The sequence below is a fragment of the Tachysurus vachellii genome, chromosome 15 (genome assembly GCF_030014155.1).
Source record: "Tachysurus vachellii isolate PV-2020 chromosome 15, HZAU_Pvac_v1, whole genome shotgun sequence".
NCBI classification, from domain to species: domain Eukaryota; kingdom Metazoa; phylum Chordata; class Actinopteri; order Siluriformes; family Bagridae; genus Tachysurus; species Tachysurus vachellii.
The window spans coordinates 16,862,020-16,888,924 of record NC_083474.1 but is presented as its reverse complement, the minus strand read 5'-3'; the positions used below and the strand labels follow the sequence as shown (position 1 = coordinate 16,888,924).

Here is a 26,905-nt window from a genome sequence, read left to right as displayed (position 1 = left end):
TACACAGGCCATGACTTAAAGCTGCCTTGCTCACAGAATACTGGTAGAAACCGTACAATTCATCTGTATATGTAGGATGTCTGTTCCACAGGGTACCCAATCTGGCAACCCATACAGCTGGTTCCATGCAAATGGGTCAGTTTGGTAGCACAGTTCCAGTCTAGCAGCCTGTTGTTCTTCAGCACTTTTTTTCCTCTATTTTTCTCCCTGAGAGTCACCTTGTCCCCACAACTCATCAATCTCTCTAGGAAGTGCTCCACAAACTCCACCCACTACACTCAAGTCTCTTTTTCTTTTTTCCATCACCTCTCTCCCTTTCCCTCAGTTTATCTTGCTTGAGTGAACCGAAAGCATTTAAGCCATACATCTCTCTTTCTCTCTGTCCTATTCTCATAGCCTGGCATCAGCATCTTTTTTTACCCATTCGCCCATTTTCCCCATCTTTCTCTGCTGTCTCTTCAACCTGCTTTCTCTTTCTGGTTGGTTTGAGATTTGTGGTAGAGAAATTACATTTCTTCTTGTTTTGGGGGAAAAAAGCAGAGGAAAGAGGAAAGGGAGGGATGCGAAAAAAGAAGAAGAGCTCTCGGTGGAAATGTCGCTTTGATGTTGTTCCCTCTTGTGCTCTCTATAGAGAGAATCAAGTACTGCGCTCGCTCTCTCTCTCTCTCTCTCTCTCTCTTTCTCTCTCTCTCTCTCTCTCTCTCTCTCTCTCTCTTTCTCTCTCTCTCTCTCTTTCTCTCACTGCTTATTTCATGTCATGATTTTCCTTGTCCCTTCATTAATCCCCTGAGGGTTTTGTTTGCCCAGTCTTCATTTTCCATTTAAAGAATCATTTCTCTCTCTGCTAACACTGGTGTTTGAAAACGAGCTGACATACAAAGCTGCTTGCCATCTTAATTTTTCCTGGAAAACGAGACGCTCTATTATGTCTTGAGGACTCAGCAGTAATGAGACTGCTTTTAGATTGTGAAGCAAAAAGCAAACCGGTAGGCAGTTTGATGTTGATACACATGTTACGGCAGACAGATTTCACTATTTGTCAGCATCAAATTTTGCACTTTTACTAAAGTCAGCAAGTATTAATGATTTTTCTGGTTATTTGGTTTTAAGAACCTTACATGTAGCTGGGTTTTAGGTGAAAACATATGTTTTTACATACTGTATGTATAGATTCCTTGCTTAAGGAATTTAAGGAATTACAGTGTTTAACGACTGAATAGTGACAACATTTATTTGTAAGCATTAGTGATTTGTACTGGTGATAATGGTGTCTCACGTTCTCATTCAATAAGCAAATATTGCTTAATACAGTATGAGTCGTTGACAAATCCGTCTTTTAGACTTAGACAGAGATTTTGCCTTTCATGAGCATGCACAATGATACACAGAGACAGGCAGACAAGGTGAATTTCTCAGTCACCATGTGGTTTTTGTGCTTGTTTACATCCCCTACCCAGTGTTTGTAGATAATGGTTCAAAGCTCTTTTGAAGCCTGGAATTTTGAAGTTGGAGATTTAAATGTGATTATTTCTTTCTGAGATCCACCAGTGTTGTGGCATGACCTCAAAATGTTTTATTTTTTTTTTTTTTTAGAGATTAAAACACAAAAGAGTCAAATTACTGTTAAAAGCAATTTAAAATTGACATTGTAGAGGACTGGGCTTAACCGGATGCGGTTGCGTTTAACCTTTAGTGGCCTTTGTGTATACGCATGCACCTGTCTTATGTAGGAGTGCTGGCAGAATAACTAAAGAGTCAGCTTGCAAATATTTGCAGTGACTGATTAAGGAGGTCAGGTGAAGCCATAGACATGTATTGATTCCTTCATGTTTAACTCTTACCTGAAAGAGAGAATTAGTAGATTACATTTGGCTGTATTTATTAGCCTAATGTTTCGGGGTTATATCATGCTGGCATTGAAGATACATCGCACAATCTGTTCAGTTGCTTTGTTACTTGTGGGATTTTTCATGCTAATCCTCTGAAGGCATAGAAATGAAAAAAGAAGCTTTTTTTTGTGCTTTTGTGCCTTGTTTCCCAGCCAACAAATATTCTACATTCTACCCAACATCAGGGGTTCTCGTCCTTTTTTTGGCCAGTGACCTCATTTTAACAGTCCAAAATTTATGCCCCACTTCAATTTTTTTTAAAACAGTTTTTGCGAGAAAATTGTTCATTAGAATAAAATACTGCACAGTCCACATCTAACTTTCTCCTCTTTAATCAAAATATGTTGCATTTCTACTGCATGCTCATGAAAAATCTCTTCTAAATATATGTAGTCATGGAAATGCATGACATCTAATTTTATAATATTTAACATATTTTATCATTTTTATGAATTGCTGTGGCGGGGGCACGGTGGCTAAGTGGTTAGCACGTTCGCCTCACACCTCCAGGGTCAGGGTTCGATTCCCGCCTCCACCTTGTGTGTGTGGAGTTTGCATGTTCTCCCCGTGCCTCGGGGGTTTCCTCCGGGTACTCCGGTTTCCTCCCCCGGTCCAAAGACATGCATGGTAGGTTGATTGGCATCTCTGGAAAAAAATTGTCCCTAGTGTGTGATTGCGTGAGTGAATGAGAGTGTGTGTGTGTGCCCTGCGATGGGTTGGCACTCCGTCCAGGGTGTATCCTGCCTTGATGCTCAATGACGCCTGAGATAGGCACAGGCTCCCCGTGACCCGAGGTAGTTCGGATAAGCGGTAGAAGATGAATGAATGAATGAATGAATTGCTGTGTTGAGCCCACATCCATTGGCCCGTCATTCATTCAGCAGATCTGTGAGAATGCTACACCATAATACTCTAATTTAGGGCCTTAAGTGGACTAAGGTTTAAGAGACCCTTCAGGATATTAACTTAAAACCTTTTACTTTTGCACATCCTTAAACTCTGAGCTATCCCTGCCTCAGTAATAAGTTACTTAACATACTTAAGCTTGTAATCAGATAGTTCTGGTGTATTGTGACAAACCAGACATGACCCTACAGGGCTGTAACCTTTCTCAAGCTGATTACCACATTTATTCAGTAGCAGTATTTGCTAGAGACAACAATGGCATTTCACTAGAGCGGAAACGTGCAATATGTTCCTTTGAAATAAAAAAAAAATAGGCTCCTTCTGCTCTGCCATGTTTAATCGACATGCTTCATCGATTGCCTTCTACCATTCTACTTATTCTGATTATATACAGTACAAGATTGCAAGTGATTGCACCAAAATTGTCAAAGATGATCAACTGCCACCTCATCACCACAGTGCTTCTTCTTACTTCCAGTTGAATTTACACAGATTCAGTTTGGTGTTACTTTAACGACAATGTTTCATGGTTAGATAGCTATGCAGGGACTAAGCAGAGAGCAGAACTATGAAACAACCACACAGTGAGTAGCCATACATTAACACTTTAATCAGTACTATTAACTTCCAAAATATATTGGTTAATTACTCAGTAAATTATTGGACAGCGATCTGCCAACAATAACATGTTATATTTTTATGTTAAAGCTGCTAAAAAAGGTTGTTCCCTCACCAGCCTTGGTGATGTTGCCAAGAAACCACAAATTCCCTCATCCTATAGACTTTACCTTCTATACAAATTTACCTTCACATTTATATTTACATCATTTGGTAGACATCTTTATCCAGAGCGACTTAAAGACATGCTTTGAAGTCCCTAACAATGAATATATCCTGATACTGATTCACTAAGGGGGACACAGTGGCTTAGTGGTTAGCACGTTCGCCTCACACCTCCAGGGTTGGGGGTTCGATTCCCGCCTCCGCCTTGTGTGTGTGGAGTTTGCATGTTCTCCCCGTGCCTCGGGGGTTTCCTCCGGGTTTCCTCCCCCGGTCCAAAGACATGCATGGTAGGTTGATTGGCATCTCTGGAAAATTGTCCGTAGTGCGTGCCTGAGTGAATGAAAGTGTGTGTGTGCCCTGCGATGGGTTGGCACTCTGTCCAGGGCGTATCCTGTCTTGATGCCCAATGACGCCTGAGATAGGCACAGGCTCCCCGTGACCCGAGAATAGTTCGGATAAGTGGTAGAAAATAAGTGAGTGAATGAATGATTCACTAGGTCACAGACTAAGAATACCATCAGTCTAAAGCATCAGTGTATTACATCTAATGCATGCACCTACAGGTAGCCAATGGAGAGAGTGTAGTAATGGGGTGATGTGTAAGAACATGCAAATTACTTGACACTGGAGACTCCTTACAAATACCAATTTTCAAATCCCCCAATAATAACCAATACACATTTTAATCGGTTTATGTGGAGCAGCTACTATGCAAGTCTCTGCAAATGAGACAATGTTAGAGCGAGCGCATCAATACAAACCTGTGAATTATTACAGACAAATTGCTGTAAGTATCTAAATGATTAGATATTCAACCACACTATGGCATAGCAATAGAATAAAACACGTTAATGGTTTGTTTACTATGTTTTATTCTTCATTTATAGTGATCTGTATTACTACATAACTGGATATCTAAAAAGGGCATTAAATAAACATCCATCCATCTATCCATCCATCCATCATCCATCCATCCATTTTCTGTACCACTTATTCTCAGGGTCTGTCCCAGAGCACAAAGGCGAGCCACAATCACACAGACACAATAACACACCCATTCACACACTGCGGACAATTTAGAGCTGCCAGTCAGCCTAAAATGCATGTATTTAGACCTGGGAGGAAGCTGGGGTACCTGGAGGAAACCCCCAACCCTGGAGGTGCGAGGCAAAAAATATTTATATTTAAAAAAATATTTCATTCCTATCATCTGTACCATCCCTGTAGCTGTTTGCTTTTGAAGTCTATATGTATTGATTTTGCCATAGCGAAGGTCAGGCATGTCTTTATTTATTGACTTTTGCTGGCTTTTGTAATGGTAAAATATTTTCATTGTTGTATTTGTGATTGTTTCTTTTCAAAACCCGAAGCAGGTAATATTTGTGAGGGGACACATATTATTGGTAGTTGCTCGAGGAGGAGGGGTGGGTCTGTTTGTGGTGCTGTATAAGTCAGGGCTACCTCAGAGTACACTTCTATCTCAGGAATGACATCAGGCACCTAAAACCAAGGTTAAGCCTTTATTTCCATGTTGTAAGTCTTCAGGTATTTTTGATTTTTTTTTTTTTTGCTGTTGTTGGTTCTGTTCTTGGTTATCAGACACTGTCTCCGACCACCTGTTCTCCCACACCACACCTGACTGTACGTGTGTGTGTGTGTGTGTGTGTGTGTGTGTGTGTGTGCGTGTGTGTGCGTGTGTGTGTGTGTGTGTGTATGAGAGATGCCTCTCTTTCTCTTTCTCTCCTGATTGAAATTAAGCACATTGTGTGAAATTTTAAACCCCTTTGTTTTCAGCCGGTGACTATTAACGTACGACCCCCACTTGTCTACCTCTTCACAAGCACGCCTTCTTTTTCTTTTCCTCATTTCCAGCTGTTTTACCTCGTTTTGTAAAGATCTCGCCTAGAATCGCAAAGCAGCTTTATTTGTGCAGGAAATCTCAAGATCTTGGAGTCTTTCTGCTGCTTCTGATGTCCAATTAAAACTGTTCTATTTATTCATTTGTAAAACAGTAATCTTTTAATAGTATTAATATTAATAACGAACAATGTGTAACATCGTTCCAGACTATAATATAAGATCCTCTTTCTTTCTGTCAGATCTGTGATAAGGAGTGGCATTACTATGTCATAAATGTCGAGTTTCCCGTGGTGACGCTGTATGTGGACGGCGTGACATATGACCCCTATCTGGTGACGGACGACTGGCCGATCCACTCGTCTCAGATTGATGTACAGCTCACCGTCGGAGCCTGCTGGCAAGGTCAGTGGGTGGAGTCATGGCTGAAATATAAATGTGGAATAATAGTGAGGCATGGATTAAATTGTTCATAGTAGGATTTTAGAACTGTTGACCTGTTTTTTGCCTGTCAGCGTGGTGTCTGTCTGATTCGGTCGACACATTGAAATTATTAACTTGTTCTATCAAGGTTAAATGCTCTTTGCATTTGATGTGTGTAAGGTTTATCCCGACAGATATTGCGTTTCTGTGTAGTATATTATCTAATGGATCCAATTTTTAATATTCATGCATGAACAGATTGAGGCAATATTTGACATTACGGACAATGTAGCTTGAATTCTTTAGGGGTGTTAGGGGTGATTCTGGATACATGTATGTCCTTCCCATTTTCCCCTCCCTCCATTTTAGTCTTCAATTATTGGTATTTAAATCAATTTAAAAAATAATAGACATTCTTGGAGTGTGTTTTTCATCATTCTAAATTGTTCAAGCTCTATTAATATTAAAAGATAATCTTCCTGAAACATTAAATGGTCATTTGTAATTGTAGATACTGACTGAAAGTTTCAGGTCTTTCTGGAATGCAACAAACCTACTGTAACAACATGAGTTAATTTAATAAAATTATGGTCAATTAGGGAGCATTTACACATAAAGCTACTCACAGGAACAAATCAACCAGAAACCATTAGTTTTCAATGAGAGCTGGTGAATTGTTCCAAAAGGAATGATTTAGAATATGTACAGTAATATGGAATGACTCAGTGTAGCAGCTACTAATGCGAGTGAAGACAAAAGAGTGCATGAGATCCTAATCCATGACTAATCCACATTGACCAATGAACCCAAGGTGCTTGAGGAACTGTAGAAGTTCAGGAGTTAAATAAAGATATGTTCAAATTCCGTGAGGTGAATAATGAATTCGGACTTTTTTTTCCAGAGTTTCCAGGAGTGTAAGGATAGGGTTAAAGCCATTATCCCATTTTGGTATCAAATCTGAATACAGATAAAGGTTATTAGGCATAAAGTTATTAACCATGAAATCTAACTAGCCATTTAAGATAACTGCTCGCACATTTTTTTTCTGTGGAAGTCAAATACATCCAAATTGTTAAAGCAATTTTACAATCTACAGACTCAAAATTAAGACCTTACTATTACTAATATTTCAGCTTTATTCTCATCTCGTACATACATGTTAAAAGCTGATTCAACAAGGCTAATGTAGGGATCTGCTTGCATAATACCTAATTACTTCAAGACAGCCTTGATGATCTTGTAGCCATCTCAGGACTAATGTACTAATGGTTCATTCTTTTCCTGATGATCCTTGACCTCAACGTTTCCTTTGTGTGCCATGATGGATTGTTTGTTCCAACACAAGAGCTGAAAAATAAATGAAGGGTCACACATGGATACGGAGAAAATACACTGTAGGAAAATGTGTAGGAAGCTGAAGGGAAGGGAGCATACAGTAGGAATTACAGAAAAGCTTAATGAGAAATTTCTGCAATGTAAACAAGCAAGAAATTAAAATAATGACATATACAGGATCACGATCTGGAGCAAATGGGAAATGAATTAGATATTCTGATTTCAGGCATGCAGGGAAAAAGTGTCATGACAAAAAATCGTAGGTGCTCGTTACCTGCAATACGCATAATTCTGTTCATTTTCAGTTTATCCCTAAAGCACACTCAGTTTTAAAACACATTCCAGAACACATTAAAGTTGATTAACACAGTAATAATGAAATACAGTAAAATAAAGCTAGCAATTGCTTAATACTACTAGCTACTTCCAGAGGCATGCTAACAGCAGCTTTATAAATAGTGTTATAAATTTAATTCAATTCAATTCAAGTTAATTTTTATAGCACTTTTTACAATTGACATTGTCTCAAAGCAGCTTTACAGAACATAAACATAGAACAAAAGGTTAATATAAAGAATAATATAAAGATTGGGAGGCACGGTGGCTTAGTGGTTAGCACGTTCGCCTCACACCTCCAGGGTCGGGGTTCGATTCCCGCCTCCGCCTTGTGTGTGTGGAGTTTGCATGTTCTCCCCGTGCCTCGGGGGTTTCCTCTGGATACTCCGGTTTCCTTCCCCGGGCCAAAGACATGCATGGTAGGTTGATTGGCATCTCTGGAAAATTGTCTGTAGTGTGTGATTGCGCGAGTGAATGAGTGTGTGTGTGTGCCCTGCGATGGGTTGGCACTCCGTCCAGGGTGTATCCTGCCTTGATGCCCGATGACGCCTGAGATAGGCACAGGCTCCCTTCTACCCAAGGTAGTTCGGATAAGCGGTAGAAGATGAATGAATGAATATAAAGATTAATAGAATACAAAATTTAAGATTAATATTAGATAGATTTAGTGTGTATGTATTTATCCCCAATGAGCAAGTCTGAGGTGACTCAGGCAGCAGTGGCAAGGAAAAACTCCCTTAGACGATAGAGGAAGAGACCTTGAAAGGAACCAGACTCAAAGGGGAACCTCATCCTCATATGGGTGACACTGGAGGGTGTGATTATAAAAATACGGTCAAACAAATGTTGTATAGATGTAAAAGATCACATGGAGTTCACATCTTCTCTTTAGTATCGTAGATTCAGACTGGAGCTGGTAGATCTCTGGATGCCTCAGGATTCTCAGATTTACAATAAGATGTCATGCTAACAACAGAATTAGTGGCCTTATAGACTTTAAATCCAAATTCACACATTCTTCTGGAACTCCTAATTCTACTAATCATCCTAAATAGTAGCATAATTACATAATAATTTATACCTATTTATTATTCTCAATAATGGCTTATTTATTATGGAATTGACTGCTGAATTTTTTTTTTATTTTTTATTTTTTTTTATTACTACTATTTCCGGGAGATTTTTGAAATGTGAATTCAGAGAAACTTTTCCAGCTAATATTATGGACAGCATTTTGCGTGATAAAGGAAGAGGTTTATTTTGTGACGTTTTGCTTTGCTGAATTCAGCATGCAAACATGGAGGACGAGTGTAACGTCTGTGATGCGTCAATATTTATGGAGCGTATATTTTAGAGAGGTTTAAACGAAGTGTGAACAAAAATAAATGAAGGGAACGGTCAAGGAAATGATATAGTAGAGTCTGAATGTACTGTGCGTGAACAACAATGTTCTCTTCCATTACATGAGTTTACATGAGTGTGTTACATGAGTTTACATGAGTGTGTCCCAATAGTTGCATATTCTTTTGCTACACACTCAAATGTATGGACTTTTTCTTCACAAAAAAAGGACAAACTTTTAGAGCATATAATAAGTAGGTGAATTGGGATGCAGCAGTAGTCACGTTCACACTCTCCTGGTTACTGATCATGCACCTGGACTCAATTTCACCACTACAGTACATAAAGACCCTCGGTGCACTCACACGAAGTGACACATACACTCTGTATTTTGTCCCAGTCATTACAGAGCAATTCATTGTGTCATGGACTATTTGTTGTTGTTGAGTTTTTTTTTCCTGCTCTGTTTTTCTTGTTTTTTTTTCTGGTCTATCCCACTTTACATTTCCTGCCCATTGCTTGTTATGTGACCTTGTTTTTGTCTCACCATTTGGATTTTTCTACAACCTTTCTGAATAAAGTTGTTGTTCACCTTCATTCATGACATTCCCACACATTTACATAAGAATCTTTTTTTTTTTTTTTTATGTCTGTTGGTGGAGGATATTTTTAATTTTTATTTATAATATAAAATTTATTTATATTTCCCCCAAATTATATAGAAATGTCTTTACATTTAAACTTGTCTGTTTTTCTGCAAAGGTGACATTTAATAAGGATTTCTTATCATAAATTATTTTAAAACTTTTTTAAACCTTTGCTGGCTAAATGTGTTGAAAGTGTTGTAGATGCAAAAGAGAAATGTTTATCATTAGTTAGTTATTAGTTCAGGAAAGTCAGAACTGTTAAGAATTATATGAAGTCTCTGCTCCACATGGCAGGCTCTAAAGGGGGAAAATTGCAGCCAGTGACATTTCACATTTTGGTATTAGTCAGTGTCTGTGCTGAACAGGATGCCTGGATTGCATTATTTCTCAATTGTAAAGTCCTTTGGATAAAATTGTGGCACAGATAAAATTAAATATAAATGTTACACCATTAGTCACACTTTTTGTTCATAGAGTTTTTTTGTCCTTTTGAAATACACTGTCTTCTGTGAATCCCAAAACAGTCCTCATTAATCCTGGAAAAACTGTGTGTGTGTGTGTGTGTGGTTACAGATGAGTCTAATATGTGTTTGTTCTGCTCTGATAGTGCTTCTTTGTCGCGTATATTGTAGAGAGGTGGCCCGAGGAGAAGATTACGGCCCACTAATAAAGAAATGAGTGTAGAGACTAAAGCAGAACTAAGCCTCTTTAAATGGCCTTTGATGTTGCACACACACTTTCACTTCTCAACTCCTTTTTTGTTGAAAAGAAAATGAGTGTGTGTCACTGAGAGGAGAGGAGAGGAGAGGAGAGAGTGAATGGAGAAGGAATAAACCAATAAAAGTTCTCTCCAAAGCTGATTTGGAGAGCGAGAGAAACTTTCACCGTGACGAACGTGATGAAATCAGAGTTGCTCGCTTTGTGAAGGCGCCGTAATCACTGGTGCTGCATCCCTGTACTGCAGTATGCACACATACACACTCTCACACACACACACACACTTCTCATGTAAATGCAAAGGCATCCACACATGAAACATGCATAGTCATTCTAAACTCCAAGAAGAAGAAACAGATAGTTACATATACATAAAACATGCATAGTCATTGTAGTGATGTACAAACACACACTCCTGCCCCCACATACACACAAATGTTACCGTTAAGGCAAAAGTTACCATTTACAAAAGCACATTCGTAGCATAATGATTGTAGAGGTCAAGGTGACACACACACAGAGTCTATAATGCAAATAATTGTTAATTGTTCAAATAAATACATTCATAGTAATTGTACAGGTCACAACACACACACACACACACACACATACTTGTGAGGTCAATCACACTAATAACCACGCAATAAAATCTTTACAATATAGTTAGTAGGATCTGTGTTGGAAAAATGTGTGAAGGAAAGAAAAGCTTTGCCCCAAAATGATCTCTGCCTGTTTTATTTTAAAAAGTTTAAACAGCTATAAAACCATTTTTTCTTACTTTGTGCTGCATATTTTTTTCCACAAGACCAACATTAACCTAATAAAAAAGCAATCACAAAGTGCCTGGGGCTAAAAGCATATTTAGATAGTATTAATGGGTATAACGTTAAATGCTCTGTCTGTGTGTGTGTGTGTGTGTGTGTGCGTGTGTGTGTGTGAGTCTAGGTGGCGAGGTATCTAAAGCCAGGTTCACACAATATTTCCGTGGAAGTCTTTCAGGTCTGACGGTGAGGCCGGGAAAGATCGAGAGTCAGAAGGTGATTTCCTGCCTGCAGGCCTGCAAGGAGGGACTGGACATCACGTCTCTAGAGAGTATGGACAAGGGCTTAAAGGTAGCGCACACACACACAAACACACATGCTGAAACAAGCAGCAATGACAAATATAAAATATAATACATACCCAACAAAGAGTACACAAAATGGAGTAACGGAGGGGAAAGAAGGTAAATAAAGGAATTGCTTCCTGCCAAAAACAGGAGTTTAAATACAGGACTCTTAACCCGTCAGCTCTAAAGTGTTTAGTCCACAGCACTATTGAATTCTCAAATGGTCAGAAGGTATTGATTTATTTTCTGTGAAACAGTCTCAATTCACAGATTTATATTAATGATCTAGTTTAAATATGTTATTGTTTCTATAGTAACAGCTTGCAAAGGGACTCGTGTAACAGACGCCCCCAACAAACGGATTAGAAAACACGGAACTGTTGATATGGTAAGACATTCGGAAGGCGTTTGTAGCGACACTGCTTTGTAGCAGTCAGAGGAGAAGCTGAAGGTGAAGTTTCTATTATGGGAGATTCGACAGAACGGAGCGTTTCGCTTATTCTCCGTAACATGACAAGCTGCATATTTTGTATAACTTCAAGAGAGACTAGAGAGGGAATGAATGTTTATGCCTGTTGTGGCATACATGATGAAAGAATCTAACACTTACTGTATATTACACATGAATTATAGCTTATTAAATATAGCATTGCTAAAAGTTAAAAGATTTCTGCGGTATAAAAATGCAGGAGAGATGGTTAGCTCTGAAGCTGATGAATCCTAAAAAGGACGATTTTTTTTAGTAATGTTTTTGAGAGAACAGATTGTCCATCTGTTTCAGGTTATAGGTCTCGCCTCGATTAAGCAGATAGGAGCCTGGTCTTGTATTGCTGGAAATACAGCCTGGGAATGTTGCCAAGATGGTTTACTATAAGGACTTATAACCTTGCAACCTTCAGAAAATAGCTTTCTTTTTACGATTTAAAAAATGAATCGCTCTTAAACTAGATATTCTGTGTCATCGATAACGTTGATCATTGTAGAATAATAAACACATAATCATATACAGGTCAAAATCTCACTCTGATTATCGGGAGGTTGTAGGTTCAAATCCCAGAACTACCAGAGAGCTGGTGCTGAGCCTCCGAGCCAGATACTTAACCCCTGAGCTGCTCTGCTGTGTGTCTCAAATGTAAGATTTGGATGAAAGCATCTGCAAGATGAATAAATGTAAATGTAAATGTTCTGCAGGCACCATTTTTCATTTTCTCTCTGGGGATGCTGCTCTTTTGTTCTTTAATATTCAGTGGCTTAAGAAAAGATTTTAGGACATAAAGGATTTCAGAAAGAGACGGAGACAAAGGATAATGGGAGGGAGGGACAGAGAGAGAGAGAGAGAGAGAGAGAGAGGGGGAGAGAGAAAGGTGGCGAGAAGAAATCCTAAAGCTTTAGGCACATGTCTGTTTCCTCTCCATGTATCCATCTTTCTCTCTTTCATTCTCTTACTCTCCCGGCTGTTAAATCAGTTTTAAACCCTTTTCTTATTCAAACCCTTTTCCTTTGTTGAATTCTGGCACATCCTTACACACAGAGTTTATGTTTACACACACACACACACACACACTTTCATTTTCAACACACTCAGCATACCCCTCCATAAACACTGTAACACAAACACACACACACACACACACACACAGTCTTTACTCTGTAACTGACACTTTTATAATCTCACTAGGAAGATATCCTGCTATTTCTCTAAACGTTGTGTGTTCTTTCCTCATGTTTCTGTCAGTTCCACTTTAACCCAGCGCAGTCAGTGCTGGTAATAGAGGGAGAAGATCTGGAACAGGTCAACGCAGCGCTGAGGAAAGTCTCCTACATCAACTCACGCCAGTTCCCCACAGCCGGAGCACGCCGCATCCACATCTCCACCACAGTACAGTACGGTCGATACGCTATCACACAACTCATTTCATATCTTCAGTTATTTCGGACCCAGTTTATACCCAGGACCCATCATCAGCTCTAGACTTCCTCCCAGTTTCACAGCATCACTGTAATAAGTTTAATTTTATAAATTTAGAAACTTGTCAAACATGTCATGACTTTAGTGTTATAAGGTTAGTTGGAGGTTATGAATGAATAGGAGAAAGAACTGTATAATACTTTGTTGATGATGTTTTATTCAAGACTGAAGGTTAACTTTTATTACCATTAAAACCTCAGCTACTAAAGCATCATTAAAACCAGGAACCTAAAAATAAACACCAAATCATTTGACTCATTTGAACCATTATACTGAACATGAATAGTTTAATGACATTTTTGTGGGTTTTTTTTCCTTTCTTAAAGAGATACGTGAAAAAAAGGGGCTGGTGAGAGAGCTATGATTTATAGCTGCTATAATATAACCGAAAACATGAAATAACTACTAGTGTGGATGTTTGTACAAGTGATTTTTAATTAATGATTTGTTGAACCGATGAACTGATGAATCAACTGATCGGTTTATCGATTCATTAGTTCATTGATTCATTGGTTCTTTGATTTATTACTAGCATATCTCACATTTTAATTGTTTACATTTAGACTCATTTTAATGCTTTGGGAGGTCAGAAAAATGGTTTTTGTTTCATTTTTTTTTTCTGATTAGTATCAGTCCGTGGGGGCACGGTGGCTTAGTGGTTAGCACGTTCGCCTCACACCTCCAGGGTCAGGGTTCGATTCCCGCCTCCACCTTGTGTGTGTGGAGTTTGCATGTTCTCCCCGTGCCTCGGGGGTTTCCTCCGGGTACTCCGGTTTCCTCCCATGGTCCAAAGACATGCATGGTAGGTTGATTGGCATCTCTGGAAAATTGTCCCTATTGTGTGAGTGAATGAGAGTGTGTGTGTGTGCCCTGCGATGGGTTGGCACTCCGTCCAGGGTGTATCCTGCCTTGATGCCCGATGACGCCTGAGATAGGCACAGGCTCCCCGTGACCTGAGGTAGTTCGGATAAGCGGTAGAAGATGAATGAATGAGTATCAGTCCGTCCTGACCAGCCTCTCCTCTATTCTCTATCTTAATGTTAATAAGAGAATGTGGAGAGAATGGTATAAAAAAAAAAAAATAAGAAGAAGAAATAAATGTAATCATCAGGAACTTGTTGAGGTTCAAGAGAAAAAAAAAGACTTGAGAATCATTTGAGATTAGTTTTTTTATTCCATGCTTATTATTATAGAACATTTGATTATGTATCACTGAACAATAGCCTACATATATGATCATTATAAACCAGACATTGTCATTATCTGACATCCATCATGCATCTCTCACTATTCCTCTAATCAATTTCAACTCTGTCTTGTTTTCATTATGAATGTGGAACAATAAGCCTTTAGTGAGTTACTGAACTGATAATAATGCATTCTTTCAAAACAGTTCTATTATTCAGACTATGAAATATTTCATCTGTGATATATTTTTTGAGGTCTGTTCTCATCTCTGATTCCAAAAATTTCTTTTTTTTTCTCCTTCTCTGTCTTGTTCCTTTCTGCTTTAATCTTCGTTCTGTCCCAAAGCGGTTTTAGCTGCTTACTTACTGCTATGGTGTGTGTGTGTGTGTCTGTGTGTCTGTGTGTGTGTAAGCAAGACTATTACCACTGTTGGACTGTCATACCCCAAGGGACCATGTGAATATGCATGACAGAACATGAATATTCATGAGGCTTGGGGGAGGACAGCATGTCTCCTATGGGGTGTGCCATGAAGCCGTGGGTGGAGTCCCTTCAGCAAAGAACAGTGGGAAATTAGCATTGAGAACGAGCACAGATATACACATGCATGCACAGACACACACATACACAGAAACACACATGCAGACACACACACACGCACATAAACACAACATCCTCCACATTGGCAGCAGGAACTGGGGGATAAAGCATGACAGGTTGATGAATAAGAAAATATATTCTGTTCTTTTACACTACATTTGTGTGATAAAGGAGACAGGCTATGCCTCAGGTCATGCAGCTGTGCAGCTGGAAGTGCGAGACGAATTTTCCTGTTGTTTTTGACCTTACGACAAAAAAAAGGCCTGTTTTACTGAATCTTGGAGAATTCGAAAACTTTGTGTGTACTAAACTGAAAGTTTACAATGAAGTGAATTGCACACAGGTTTCATCATTGGTTGTCTTTCCAACAGACAAAAAAAACTAGAGCAGTGCACATTTTTGCTGCTTCTGTTCGTACAGTCTATTCAGAGGCGTAAGGGTCTGATAATAACATGATGACTTTAATCAGGTGTGTTAGAGCAGGAAAAGCATAAAATGAGGCTGAATGAGGCAAGATTACGTATCATTTTCCTCCATTCACATCCACTCAATGCACAATTTATACTTTTTGCAGATGTCCCTTCATGTCCGGCTGTTTCTAAATCAGCCACTATAAAATAATATTAGTGCAACCGTCATCATTATGGTTTTACAGGTGAATAATGTATAGAATATAAAACACAGTAATTTACTTCTTACTCTGTGGTCATCCAAATGCAAACCTGTTTAGATAGATAGATAGATAGATAGATAGATAGATAGATAGATAGATAGATAGATAGATAGATAGATAGATAGATAGATAGACAGAAAGACAGAAAGACAGTAAAACAGTCAGTCAGTCTAAGGCAAGTACATATATGAAAATATATGGAAATATTTTTTACCTAGGTTACATAAGCTAACGTGCAAACTTATTTTTCCCTCCATTTTGGTCACATATCAGTTCCCACCATCATAACCCTGGTCATATGACAGCTACCAAGTGGGGAGAGTGAAGGTTAACATGTGCTCTCTCTAAGAAACATGAATCCAGCCTATTGTAACATTTCTTACTGTTGTTCATGTTCTGTCACATGGCAATGTAACCCACTCAAATAATTCACTGTCAGATTGTATTAAATCCCACATATCTGTCTGCAGTATTTTCTAATCAATTTTATTTGTTTTTATTTTGAAAAAACGCCATATTAATAAGCACCATGACCATGAACTGCTGCATGATAACATCATTAAATGATGGCTTACTTTTTCTATACATTACAGGCTTTTCACTTGTTTGTTTTTTTTTAACAAATTGGGGGATTTTTCCATTCAGAAACAAGAGAACAACAGGTCAAGCATTGATGTGGGGTGAAGAGGCCTGGCTTGCGCCAGTTCGTCCCAAAGGTGTTCAGCAGGGTTGAGGTCACGGTTCTGTACAGCCTTTTTTTTTTTTTCACATCAAACTTTATGATTCATGTCTTCATGGACCTCAGTTTGTGTACAGGGACACTAACATGCTGGACCAGGTTTGGGCCTCTTAATTCTAGTGAAAGGAAATGTAAATTCTACAAAGGTATTTTAGACATTTGTGTGCATGAATGTTATGATCTGATGTCCAAATACTTGTGGCCATATACAGTAATGTATGACCACACACACACACACACACACACACACACACACACACACACAGTTTACCTCAAAATCACGTCTGTATTTATCTGTAGAGAAGTGTGTTATCTCTTCACTATGGATATTTACATCAGTAATAAAAATGACTTTAAAGGCTACTCAGAAATATCATCCTACTCAAAGACAAGGAAGACAGTCATCAGACAGATGATCAGAAAATCTTTGACCTTTCCTTAACTTTCCCTAAATTTCCCTGCATGCGCTGCATTAGAACACGAGTAGTTTAGGACTGATACTTGATTACGTTCAGCAGTAGAAGCTGATTATTCACTACATCAGATCTGAATTATTGATTAATAGTAATTTTTTAATGGTTTTTTTAAAATTTAATTTAGTTTCTATTTGAAATTCACTTCCTGCTTATTAGAGATACTTTTATGTGCATATATATCCTTAGATTCGCTAGTTCAGATTAGTAATTGTAGTTAGGACACAGTGGGTAACATCACTGGACTGGGTCAAGACATTCAGGATCTCAGTACAGCATCAGAGCGATTGTAAGAGGCTGTGAAAATGTAATGTAGCGTCACTAAATATGTTTGTGTAAATGAAATATGCAATTTTGACCACTGTAACTCATATAACATACATCAATGATAATGTTAGGTGTTTTTCTACTTTTTGTAGAACAGAAAGAACAATATAAGCGAATACTTCCAGGACATTAACAAACAATCAAACAAACAAAAATAATACACAGATAAATATATAGATAGATTACATTTACAGATTATAGTTACACCGTCACTCATCACCTCCTCTCCGTGCCACTAGAGGGAGCTATCACCTGAGTTGCGAAGTATTGCCAGTTTTCCCTAGTGTCTGACTGTGTTTTTCTGGTTACTGACCTTCCTGCTTGTTTTCTGACTTTGTTTGGATTTGTTTGTTCTAGTTATTTGTTCCATTGAACTCTGCGAATGGATTCTACTCAACCCAACACATCTAAATAGACAGACAGACAGACAGACAGACAAACAGACAGACAGACAGACAAACAGACAGACAGACAGACAGACAGTTTCATTTAAAACACATAAAGGGGTGTAAACAAAAATGAAGACATGAATGAACAGATAATAAATACTGATAAGAATATTTATTGTGTATTATTAGTTGTAATATTAGCTGTAGTATTATTAGTTGTTTTTATTCCCTTTTTTAAACAAAGGTTTTCCAGAAAGGTTTGCATGATATAAAAGTTCATCATGTAATACGAGGGGGTGGTTTTCCTTTTTAGGATGAGCAGTCAGATATATGAAGCTCACAGTATAAGGAAAGATCACATTTATTAACTTGAATGACTCACTGGCCTCAGTAGTTTATTCATAGTTAGTAAACGCCTGGTCAGGGTCACTATGGATTTAAAGAGGCATTAGTTTGTTTATAGTGGGAAACCACATTTGTTAGAAAATGTCGTAGGCAGGTGCTAACCATAATAATAACTGCTCGAGTGGTTGGGGACCTTTTTGTTTAGGCCACATCCATATCGAGTGTAAATGTGAATACAGGTACAGGCATTTTTTTTCTTATTCTTCTGGAAGTAAACATTTAATTAGAGGATAATATAAATGCTGAAGCCAAACACAAGGGTTTGTGTTACTGCACAGTTCAAGCTAGATCCACTCAACAAGATCAAGATCAGCATCAGGAGAAAGCAGATGTTAGTAGTGTTTGAAGTTGAGCAGATGGACTGCTTATTACATGTGATTGTAAACCATATAAGTAGCAGCATGTTAAAGATGCTGTAGAATATATATATATATTCTGGAGTGGAGGTTGTGCTGGTGCATTTTGACGAAAAGAACTTATTTGTTGAAGGTGATTATAATCATTATATGTAAGTTAAAAAAAAAAAATGTCTTCAATTTGATGCTACAACATTAGGCAATATTGAATATTATTTTTCAGCCATGCTTTTACATATTGTGTTCTGTCCGTAAGGGAAGAATTGCGTAAATGAAATTTCTGGCCAGAAGGTTCTTTTGCGGTACAAGCGATAAGAGATGATTGTGACAGTGGTGCCCTTTCCTGCTTCATAATTACACACTTCTTATATTCACGAGGGTTGCATATCTGGAAAAACAAATAAACAGAGGTGTTAATTAAGGCTTGTGAACATAATTAAATGTGGTTTAGAGTAATGCTTAATAAGTGTAATTACTGTGAGCAGAGCACTAATTAATTCTGAGGATGAGGCTGAGATAGAGAGAGAGAGAGATTATGTTGTGTTCTGAGTGCAGACAAATGTTGCTGCAGTGTGTTTGTGTGGCAGATGTGTCTTTTTCCATTTCCACTGCATTAACTTTCTGAACAAATCACTGTCAAAACAGTTTGTTTCCCTTGTATGTGCCTGTGTCAGTTTGTGCAACCTGTTTTACATGCCTTACTGATTTTGATTGGACCATAACTTTCCTCTGGTGTCTAGCGTTGTGTATTTACTGTGTGTGTATGTGTGTTTTAATGTCTTGGAGGGGACCAAACCAAACTTTGAATGAATTAGAATATCTAAGAATATATATATTATATAGTTTTAATACTTATAACTATCTGTATGACTCATTAAGCTATTATAAGGTCCTTACATGGATAGTAAGACAAATATATGTGTGTGTGTGTGTGTGTGTGTGTGTGTGTGTGTGTGTGTGTGTGTGTCTGTGTAGGTGTTTCGGAGAGGACGTGTGCATTTCTGTTCCTGATCTCGACACAGTCGTCATGGTAATGCAACCAAGTGAACCACGAATCACAATAACTGGGGCGGAGCATCTCAGCATCCCCGCCTCTGACCTTGTCCTTGGGTTGTCATTGTTCAGGGATTTGCATATCAGCAGCACCGTCATGAAGAGCGACCAAACCTCACACAACACAGGTAATGATCGAAACCATGGCAAACAAAGACTAGAGTGTCTGAAGGTTGCTGCTTTAATTCTGCACTGGAGCTTCAATGCAAATATTTCTAACATTTGTTACCACGTTCCTATAGCTAGAGTAACCGATCCATCATGGTTTGTTTTTTTTTAGAAATGAGAATGCAAAACGGTCCTGTGTTTAATCTCACCAACCCTTTTGCACAATTCCTTAAACAATACATAGTGTACAACTTTATTTATTTCTACAAGTAAGCTAATATAGCCAAATCCTCATAAAAGTCATTTAAATCATATGTGGGTATTAGTAATAATTGTAATAAAAGTATTAAACACATCTCCTCAACAAATAATTTCATTTATTCATCTTCAGAAAGTGTTTTATCCTGGTCAGGGTCATGGCAGATCTGGAGGAATTATACAATTCACCAACAATTCTCAAACATCACAAAGATCTTAATCTTCAGTAATGCATGTCATCGTATAGAACAGGAATTTTAAAGAATCATGAAATGGTATAAAACCTTCTTCAAGATTCAGTTCTAGCTCTTGGCATCATTATAAGTAAGTCAGAACACAGAGCTAAGCTGTTGAGGGTCAAGGTTTTTGCTCAAGGGCCCAAGCTTGAATCAAAATCCATTTTATTGGCAAGTCATGCCTGGACACACAAGGGATGTGACTCCAGGTTGCACAAGCTTTACCAGTCGTACATGTGTACACAGTAAACAGGAAATCATGACAACTACAAACATATATATTAAAAAAAAAATCTCCCAGAAATAGAATGGGGCATGCACTTTTGACATAATTGCAGGTTTTACCTCTAAGTAATGTATGGTTACGAGCACATCAGAACAAATCTCACATCAATTCATCACATCAATGTAATGTCAAAAATGATCACTTTTTTTGACATTACATTGTTCATAGAGAGTTCACTCCCTCAGGGTAGAATGTTAATCAGCGATTTTGCACCAAAGTGCTTAGGCATCTATAGGAAAGCATCAAGAAAAAAATGCACCATGAAAATGCATGTGCACACATACACACACACACACACACACACACACACACACACACACAGATCTTTTCCCATTCAGTCCAATTTTTAATTTCAGGAACAAAAAGAAGTGGAATGAAGTGACTTCTGGTGAATACGGTGGATGTGAAGAGATTTTTGGTTAAAAAGTCCTTTGCTGACAAAACAATCTGTGCAGGTGAATTGCAATGGTGCAAGATCCAGTTCTGGGTAAAAGACTTCTCTGGATGATTTTCTCCCATAGACAAGTTTGTTAATGTTAAAACAAAAATGTGATCATTGTCTCGATTTGCAGTTTGACCTGATGTGATATTTTTTGGTATAGTGCAGAGACACAATGTTACATTAGTAATTACATGATTAAAAAAAGTACAAATACCCCATAACAATACATACAATACTAATAATACTTAATTATAAATTACGTATTGACCCGTGCAAGAGAACAAGCAGTATATTAATCAAGCTCCGATCATCATTACTATTAAAATGATTAAAAATGATTAAAAAATGAGTGGCATTCTTATAAAATGTAGTTCAATTAAGTTAATTAATTATATACGTCTCTGATGTTAGATAATAGCCAAGTCAAACATCCAGTACACTGATCGATTTTAGTCTAATGAACTCAAAACATTCTCCCTTCACCTTGAATAAAAGCAAGACCACAGCATCAGTGCATCTTTCAAGCAAGACAACATATGAGACTAATGTAATGTATGGTAAAAAAACAAAACAAAAAGGAGGTGGGCTTCCAGAATGTCAGTCACTAAAAGAGAGTTCAAAACAACTGTGATAAATGACTCCACAAATTATTCGAGATTAAGGTTTTTTTTGTTTGTTTGTTTGTTTGCCATAATAGTCTCCCTCTTGCTTTCTCTCTCTCTCATTCTCCCTCTATCTTATCTAGCTATCTCACACATACACACACACTTCTTTTTTGCACCACAGGGGTATGCCTTGCGGGAAGAAAATCTTGAAAACCAAGCCAGTCTAACCCAGTTGTTATATTCCTGGGGCAAGGCTGGATCAACTATGTCTCACAGCAGCAAATCTTGGACAATACCGCAGCCAAGGGTGAGACCCCAGTCACAGGGCTCAAAACTGCACTCCAGGCATGCATCTTTTATCTGTAAGCCACCTGGAAGCCATGTTATTATCCATGCCAGCCAGCCAGCCAGCCAACCAAGTGATTTGAGGTCGAAAGGGTAAAAGATCAATCCTCATTTAGGTTCATCCTGATGAAAACTTTCATATAACAGAGCATGAAAAATTAGGACTTTTTTTACAACATCAAAATACTAATAAAGACAAAATACAACTTGATTATGGTTTGTATGACTACTAAATATACGAGTCATTCACAAAACATTTTCTATTGTTAAAGCAAGAACTGCTTCAGGACAGCTCTATTTTTATCCAGATTTATTAAGAATGCATCAACCGAGAAACTGAGAGCACTCAGCATGGTGTAGAAACTCTTTATAGTTTAATGGCTCTACGTTGTAATGTCCACAGCAGTGTTTACTTTAGTGTTTGTCTCTACAGGAGGGTTTTTGCACAATGTTCAACGAGTCTGTTCTGACTCTATACTACTGTAGCTAAGTGGGACTGGATAATGGTGTGTAACCTGCAGCTCAGAAAGTGCTGGTCACAACAAAATTCACTTTACCACAGTGCAAAGCTTTTATTTAAATATCATTTAGCTTTAATGGACAACAAAAATAAGTGCAGGAGTAATTACATTCAGGAGTGGGTAGGACATGCACACACCTCTCTATTTCATGCAAAGTAATATCAAAGTGTTAATGGTCCATTAATGCAAAACTAAACGAAATGAAGTCTGTTTCCAGCATAGTCTTGTGCCGTTGACTAGAGAATTGGCTTCATCAAGTCTGAAATCATTTCACACAAACAGAGTACACTTAGCCTTCTTTACTGTCTGCCAAGCTGTTTTATTTTTTTCTTTATTCTCTGCCAGACTAATCAACATCCCCACAATGGCGATTACTAAATGTGTTTGTCAACTAGTCTACGAAACACCTAATGTAGAAATTGCTGTGGTCACTTAAAATTAAGTTTAAGTGTGGAACAGTCTGGAAAACTAGACGGATGTCACCGTGGACAGTGATTTCCACATCCTAACTTCCTGTCCATCTATTCATCCATTCATCCATCCTCTACACCACTTACCCTGCTGGGTCACAGGGAACCTGGAGCCTATCCCAGGAGATTGTAGGATACACCCTGGACAGAATGCTGATCTATCACCTTGAACAATAACATACACATTCTCACGCTACACACAATTAAGAGTCTACAATCTTTGGACTTGGGGAGGAAACCCCAAAGAATGGATGGCTGGATGGATGGACGGATGGGTCGGTGGCTTGGTGGATAGATAGATAGATAGATAGATAGATAGATAGATAGATAGATAGATAGATAGATAGATAGATAGATAGATAGATAGATAGATAGATAGATAGATAGATAGATAGATAGATAGATAGATAGATAGATAGATGGTGGACGAACGGACACACGGACAGACAGATAGATAGATTTTTTTATAATTTTTAGATAGACCTCCACTTACACACAGAGTGGGGTTAACCTGTATTGCCTCCACTTACACACACAAAAATGGGGGTTAACCTGTATTGCCTTGATACCTCACCTTTTGAAAAGCAAAAATGACAAAGACATTTTATTTACTTTCAAAACTTTCAAGCCGTTGCCCTGTATTTTTAAATAGATCCTTATTTAATAGATAAATAAGACACCAGTTTAACAAACATGGCTAGATATTATTTCCATCTAAGCATGCTTTTCTCATACATTTCTCGACATTATGCTTTAACCATGTTCATTATATGCCATAGTGAAATGGACATAAGTCTAATTAACTAAAGCTAAGTCTAAATACCAGTGTTTGTGTGATCCACAGTATACACTGTAGATATGTTAGTGGACAAACTTCAATCAAATGTAAAGAGACTGACGCAATCCTTATGATCCAAGTGACTCATTATAATGACAGAGTATAAGATTATGAGTTACGGATTTAGCCTACTCTATTATATAACAAAGTATATAGAACTTTGAGTGTGTGCTAATTGAAATTATTTGTTAGCCGGATTTACTTTGTCACTCCAGAACAGTGCAAAAAAGCAAGGGATAAAATCCAAACATGCCCTGGTTTATTGATTATATTTGGGTTTAGAGAAATATGGCATTAATATTAAGCAATGTTGCTTGGTTTGTTAATGAAAGTGATTTTTTTTTATAAGTCAGAGGGTCACTGAGTGCCACAGCTTTCTCTCCAGCTTACAGAGGCACGATGTTACATTATTCATTTATCCCCTCCCTCATGTGGTTCTGCTCATGGATAACAGCAGCAAAAACGACAACAAACCCATAAATAAGTGAGAAAACGATATGAGAGCAGGGAGGACAGTCCCCTCTCGGCACTAAATAGACCATATCACACATTTACGGGCGTCCATCCAGTACAGAGCTCCCCTGACTTCCACTTCCTGTACTGTAGGTCTCCTTTTTTTCCTCGATCATTTTCTAATCTTGCATGTTTGCCTACTCTATTTAATTCCCATGAAAACTTCTACTTTTTACACCTAGGAGGGAGTCTGCTGCTGTTGATTGATGACCAAGAAAGGGAAAAAAATCCAGTAAAGAATCAGGCTTCAATTAGTCATTTAAAACCAAGCTCACGGTTTTCTATGTGTGTGTGGTTATGTGTGTGTGTTTAGTGCACAGGTCAGGAATGTTAGAGGAAATCGTCCATAATCTCGACTACTGTGACATCCTGGTGTTAGGGGAGGAGTTAAGGGAGGGGTTAGAGACCCTCCAACTGCCCCACAGTGCACTCTTGGGCAAACACTTGGACTATACCAACTCAACATCCGGCATGTCCATTTATGGTAAAGAGAACAACACAGAAAACACCCAAATTCTACACCCAGCTTGTGTCATACCTACATATAATCTCAACAGTCTTGTGTGTGTGATGCAGGTGTGGATTCCATGGTTCACTATGCTCAGGTCATCAGACAGGTACGCTATCAGAACCTGCAGAACGATGCAGCAGCAAGAACGTTTAGAGTGACCTGCTCCGAACTCAACGGGCGATACACCAGCAACCCATTTACACAGCAGGTCAGAGACACGGTATCAAAACGGAAGGGTGAAATTAACCCACTACCTCACAGAGAAAAGTATATATATAAGTATATACACTCACTGGCCACATCACTGAAACTAGACAGAAGATATGGAAATTGTTCTAATTCTGTGAGCCTGTGCCTACTGAAGCCCTGATTTCCTGTTCTTGGCTGACAGAAGTGACTGTCTGCTGTTGTAGTCCATCCATTTCATCAATGATGTCACATTTTCCCCATTCTGATGTTTAATATGAACATTAACTGAAGCTTTTCCTCTGTATCTGCATGATATTATACGCAGAGCTGCTGCCATGTGCTACATGTGTTCCTAATAAAGTGGCCAATGAGTGTATGTATGTGATATATAATGCATTTATTTATATTTTATTATCATCTATGATATTCAAACTTTATAGTGTTTTTTTATTATAAATATCACCTTTAAAAATGGGTTGGGGGAATCATATCTCTGAACTTTCTCATACTTTTATCATGCTTAATTATATTTATATCCATTACCTGACTTGTGCAGGTCAGCCATCTGTCTCATTGAAAGTGTTTTGTTTTTCCTTATGGATGATGACAAATGATGATGGATGACGATGGTGGATGATGATGATGGATTATTTTTTTTTATATATACATTTTTTTTATTTTATTTATTTTATTTTATTTTTTTTTTCATGGGGTGGAAATATATATATATTTTTAAATAGATTTATTTTTTCCTCCCGAATGATCTATTCAGCTATTGATTTCAGGATGCTTAAGCTACACATCTAAACTAATTGAAGTTTGAGGTGACAGAATACACAAAGTGTGATCGTGAGATTTTAATGGATTTTTCCACACTTCACTTATGCACATGAGTTAGAAAGGGGGGGAACAGATGGCAAAGCGGGGAGCTATCATCAGCACAGATGGTACTTGAAAACTAAAAATAGTTTTAAAAACAGTTTAATTTTTTTTATCATATATGGATATTTTAAATGTTCGGAGTTTACTGCCTTATTTTCTGTAGTTTCTGTTTGACACATATTCAGTCCTAAAAGTCAAAAAAACCCATATCCCCCCCCCCCCCCTTTTCCTCACTTCATTTACTGGTAACGTGCTAATTATGTGAGAGAGAGAGCACTGTACAGACAAGTGGCAGCATACTGAGTTATCCAAACATCATAATAATAATAAATCTCCTGGATTGTCAAACAGAAGAAAAAGGAAATCAACACAAATTAAGAACACAGCAGAGATGTGTGGTGCTGTGCCTCATTTTCCTTAAGATTTCTCATCCAAATGTCGTTCTGTCTTTTTCTACTCAGATTTATATCCTGCACAGAGAACAGCCTGTCAAGCATGTCAGTCATATAATGGCTCAACCCAAATCCATGCAACTTAGTCATCATCCAACCCCAGTCTTCAACACCCAGAGCTCTGGTGAGTGACACAGAATGTGAGCTCACATATCATGTGAAGACTGAATGAGAGATTGTGCTAGCTTTTTGTCATTCGACCTTGTTTTTCATAGTCTTGGATATCACATAAGACCTAAATTTTTACGAATTGTTAATTATATGTGCATTTTACTTATTTATTTATTTTATTACGATCCTAAAAAATATATTACATTGTTCTTTTTAAAAAAAAAAAAAAACCAGTTAGCTCACTGAGCAAAAACGGCTGCAAGCGTTCGCATGTCACGAAGAATTAAAAAAAAGGATGAATTCCTACATCAGCTATTTTAACTGATTGCAAAAGATGTCCTCATTCTTAAGAAATGTCTCCAGAAAGAAACAAAAGAGCAAAACGAGATCTTGTCCCTGACGAGCAACAAAATAATTCACGGTCTAGCTGATGCCATATAAGCTCTCCCTGTTGTGTCATATTCTGTAGTCACAGCTGGCATTAAAGACTTCTCGAGGCAGCAGAAAGAATCAATACGTCTGCATTATGTTGACACGACCCGGTTTCACATGAGGCATTTCTGCACTTTTTCACACATCGTGTACAGCAAGAAATGTCCTTGCAAGAAAAAAAAAGCAGTTAGA

General features: G+C 38.0%; 1 protein-coding gene across 1 annotated transcript in view; it reads left to right on the top strand.

The window, feature by feature from the left end:
* clstn2b (calsyntenin 2b) overlaps positions 1-26,905 on the top strand; it is a 202,137-nt gene that overhangs the window by 172,765 nt on the left and 2,467 nt on the right. Inside the window, exons 9-15 of the mRNA XM_060888779.1 lie at positions 5,678-5,840; positions 11,180-11,346; positions 13,078-13,226; positions 19,437-19,642; positions 24,450-24,620; positions 24,713-24,855; positions 26,180-26,294. Of these exons, the coding sequence (XP_060744762.1) occupies positions 5,678-5,840; positions 11,180-11,346; positions 13,078-13,226; positions 19,437-19,642; positions 24,450-24,620; positions 24,713-24,855; positions 26,180-26,294 (1,114 nt within the window). The remainder of the gene's footprint in view (positions 1-5,677; positions 5,841-11,179; positions 11,347-13,077; positions 13,227-19,436; positions 19,643-24,449; positions 24,621-24,712; positions 24,856-26,179; positions 26,295-26,905) is intronic.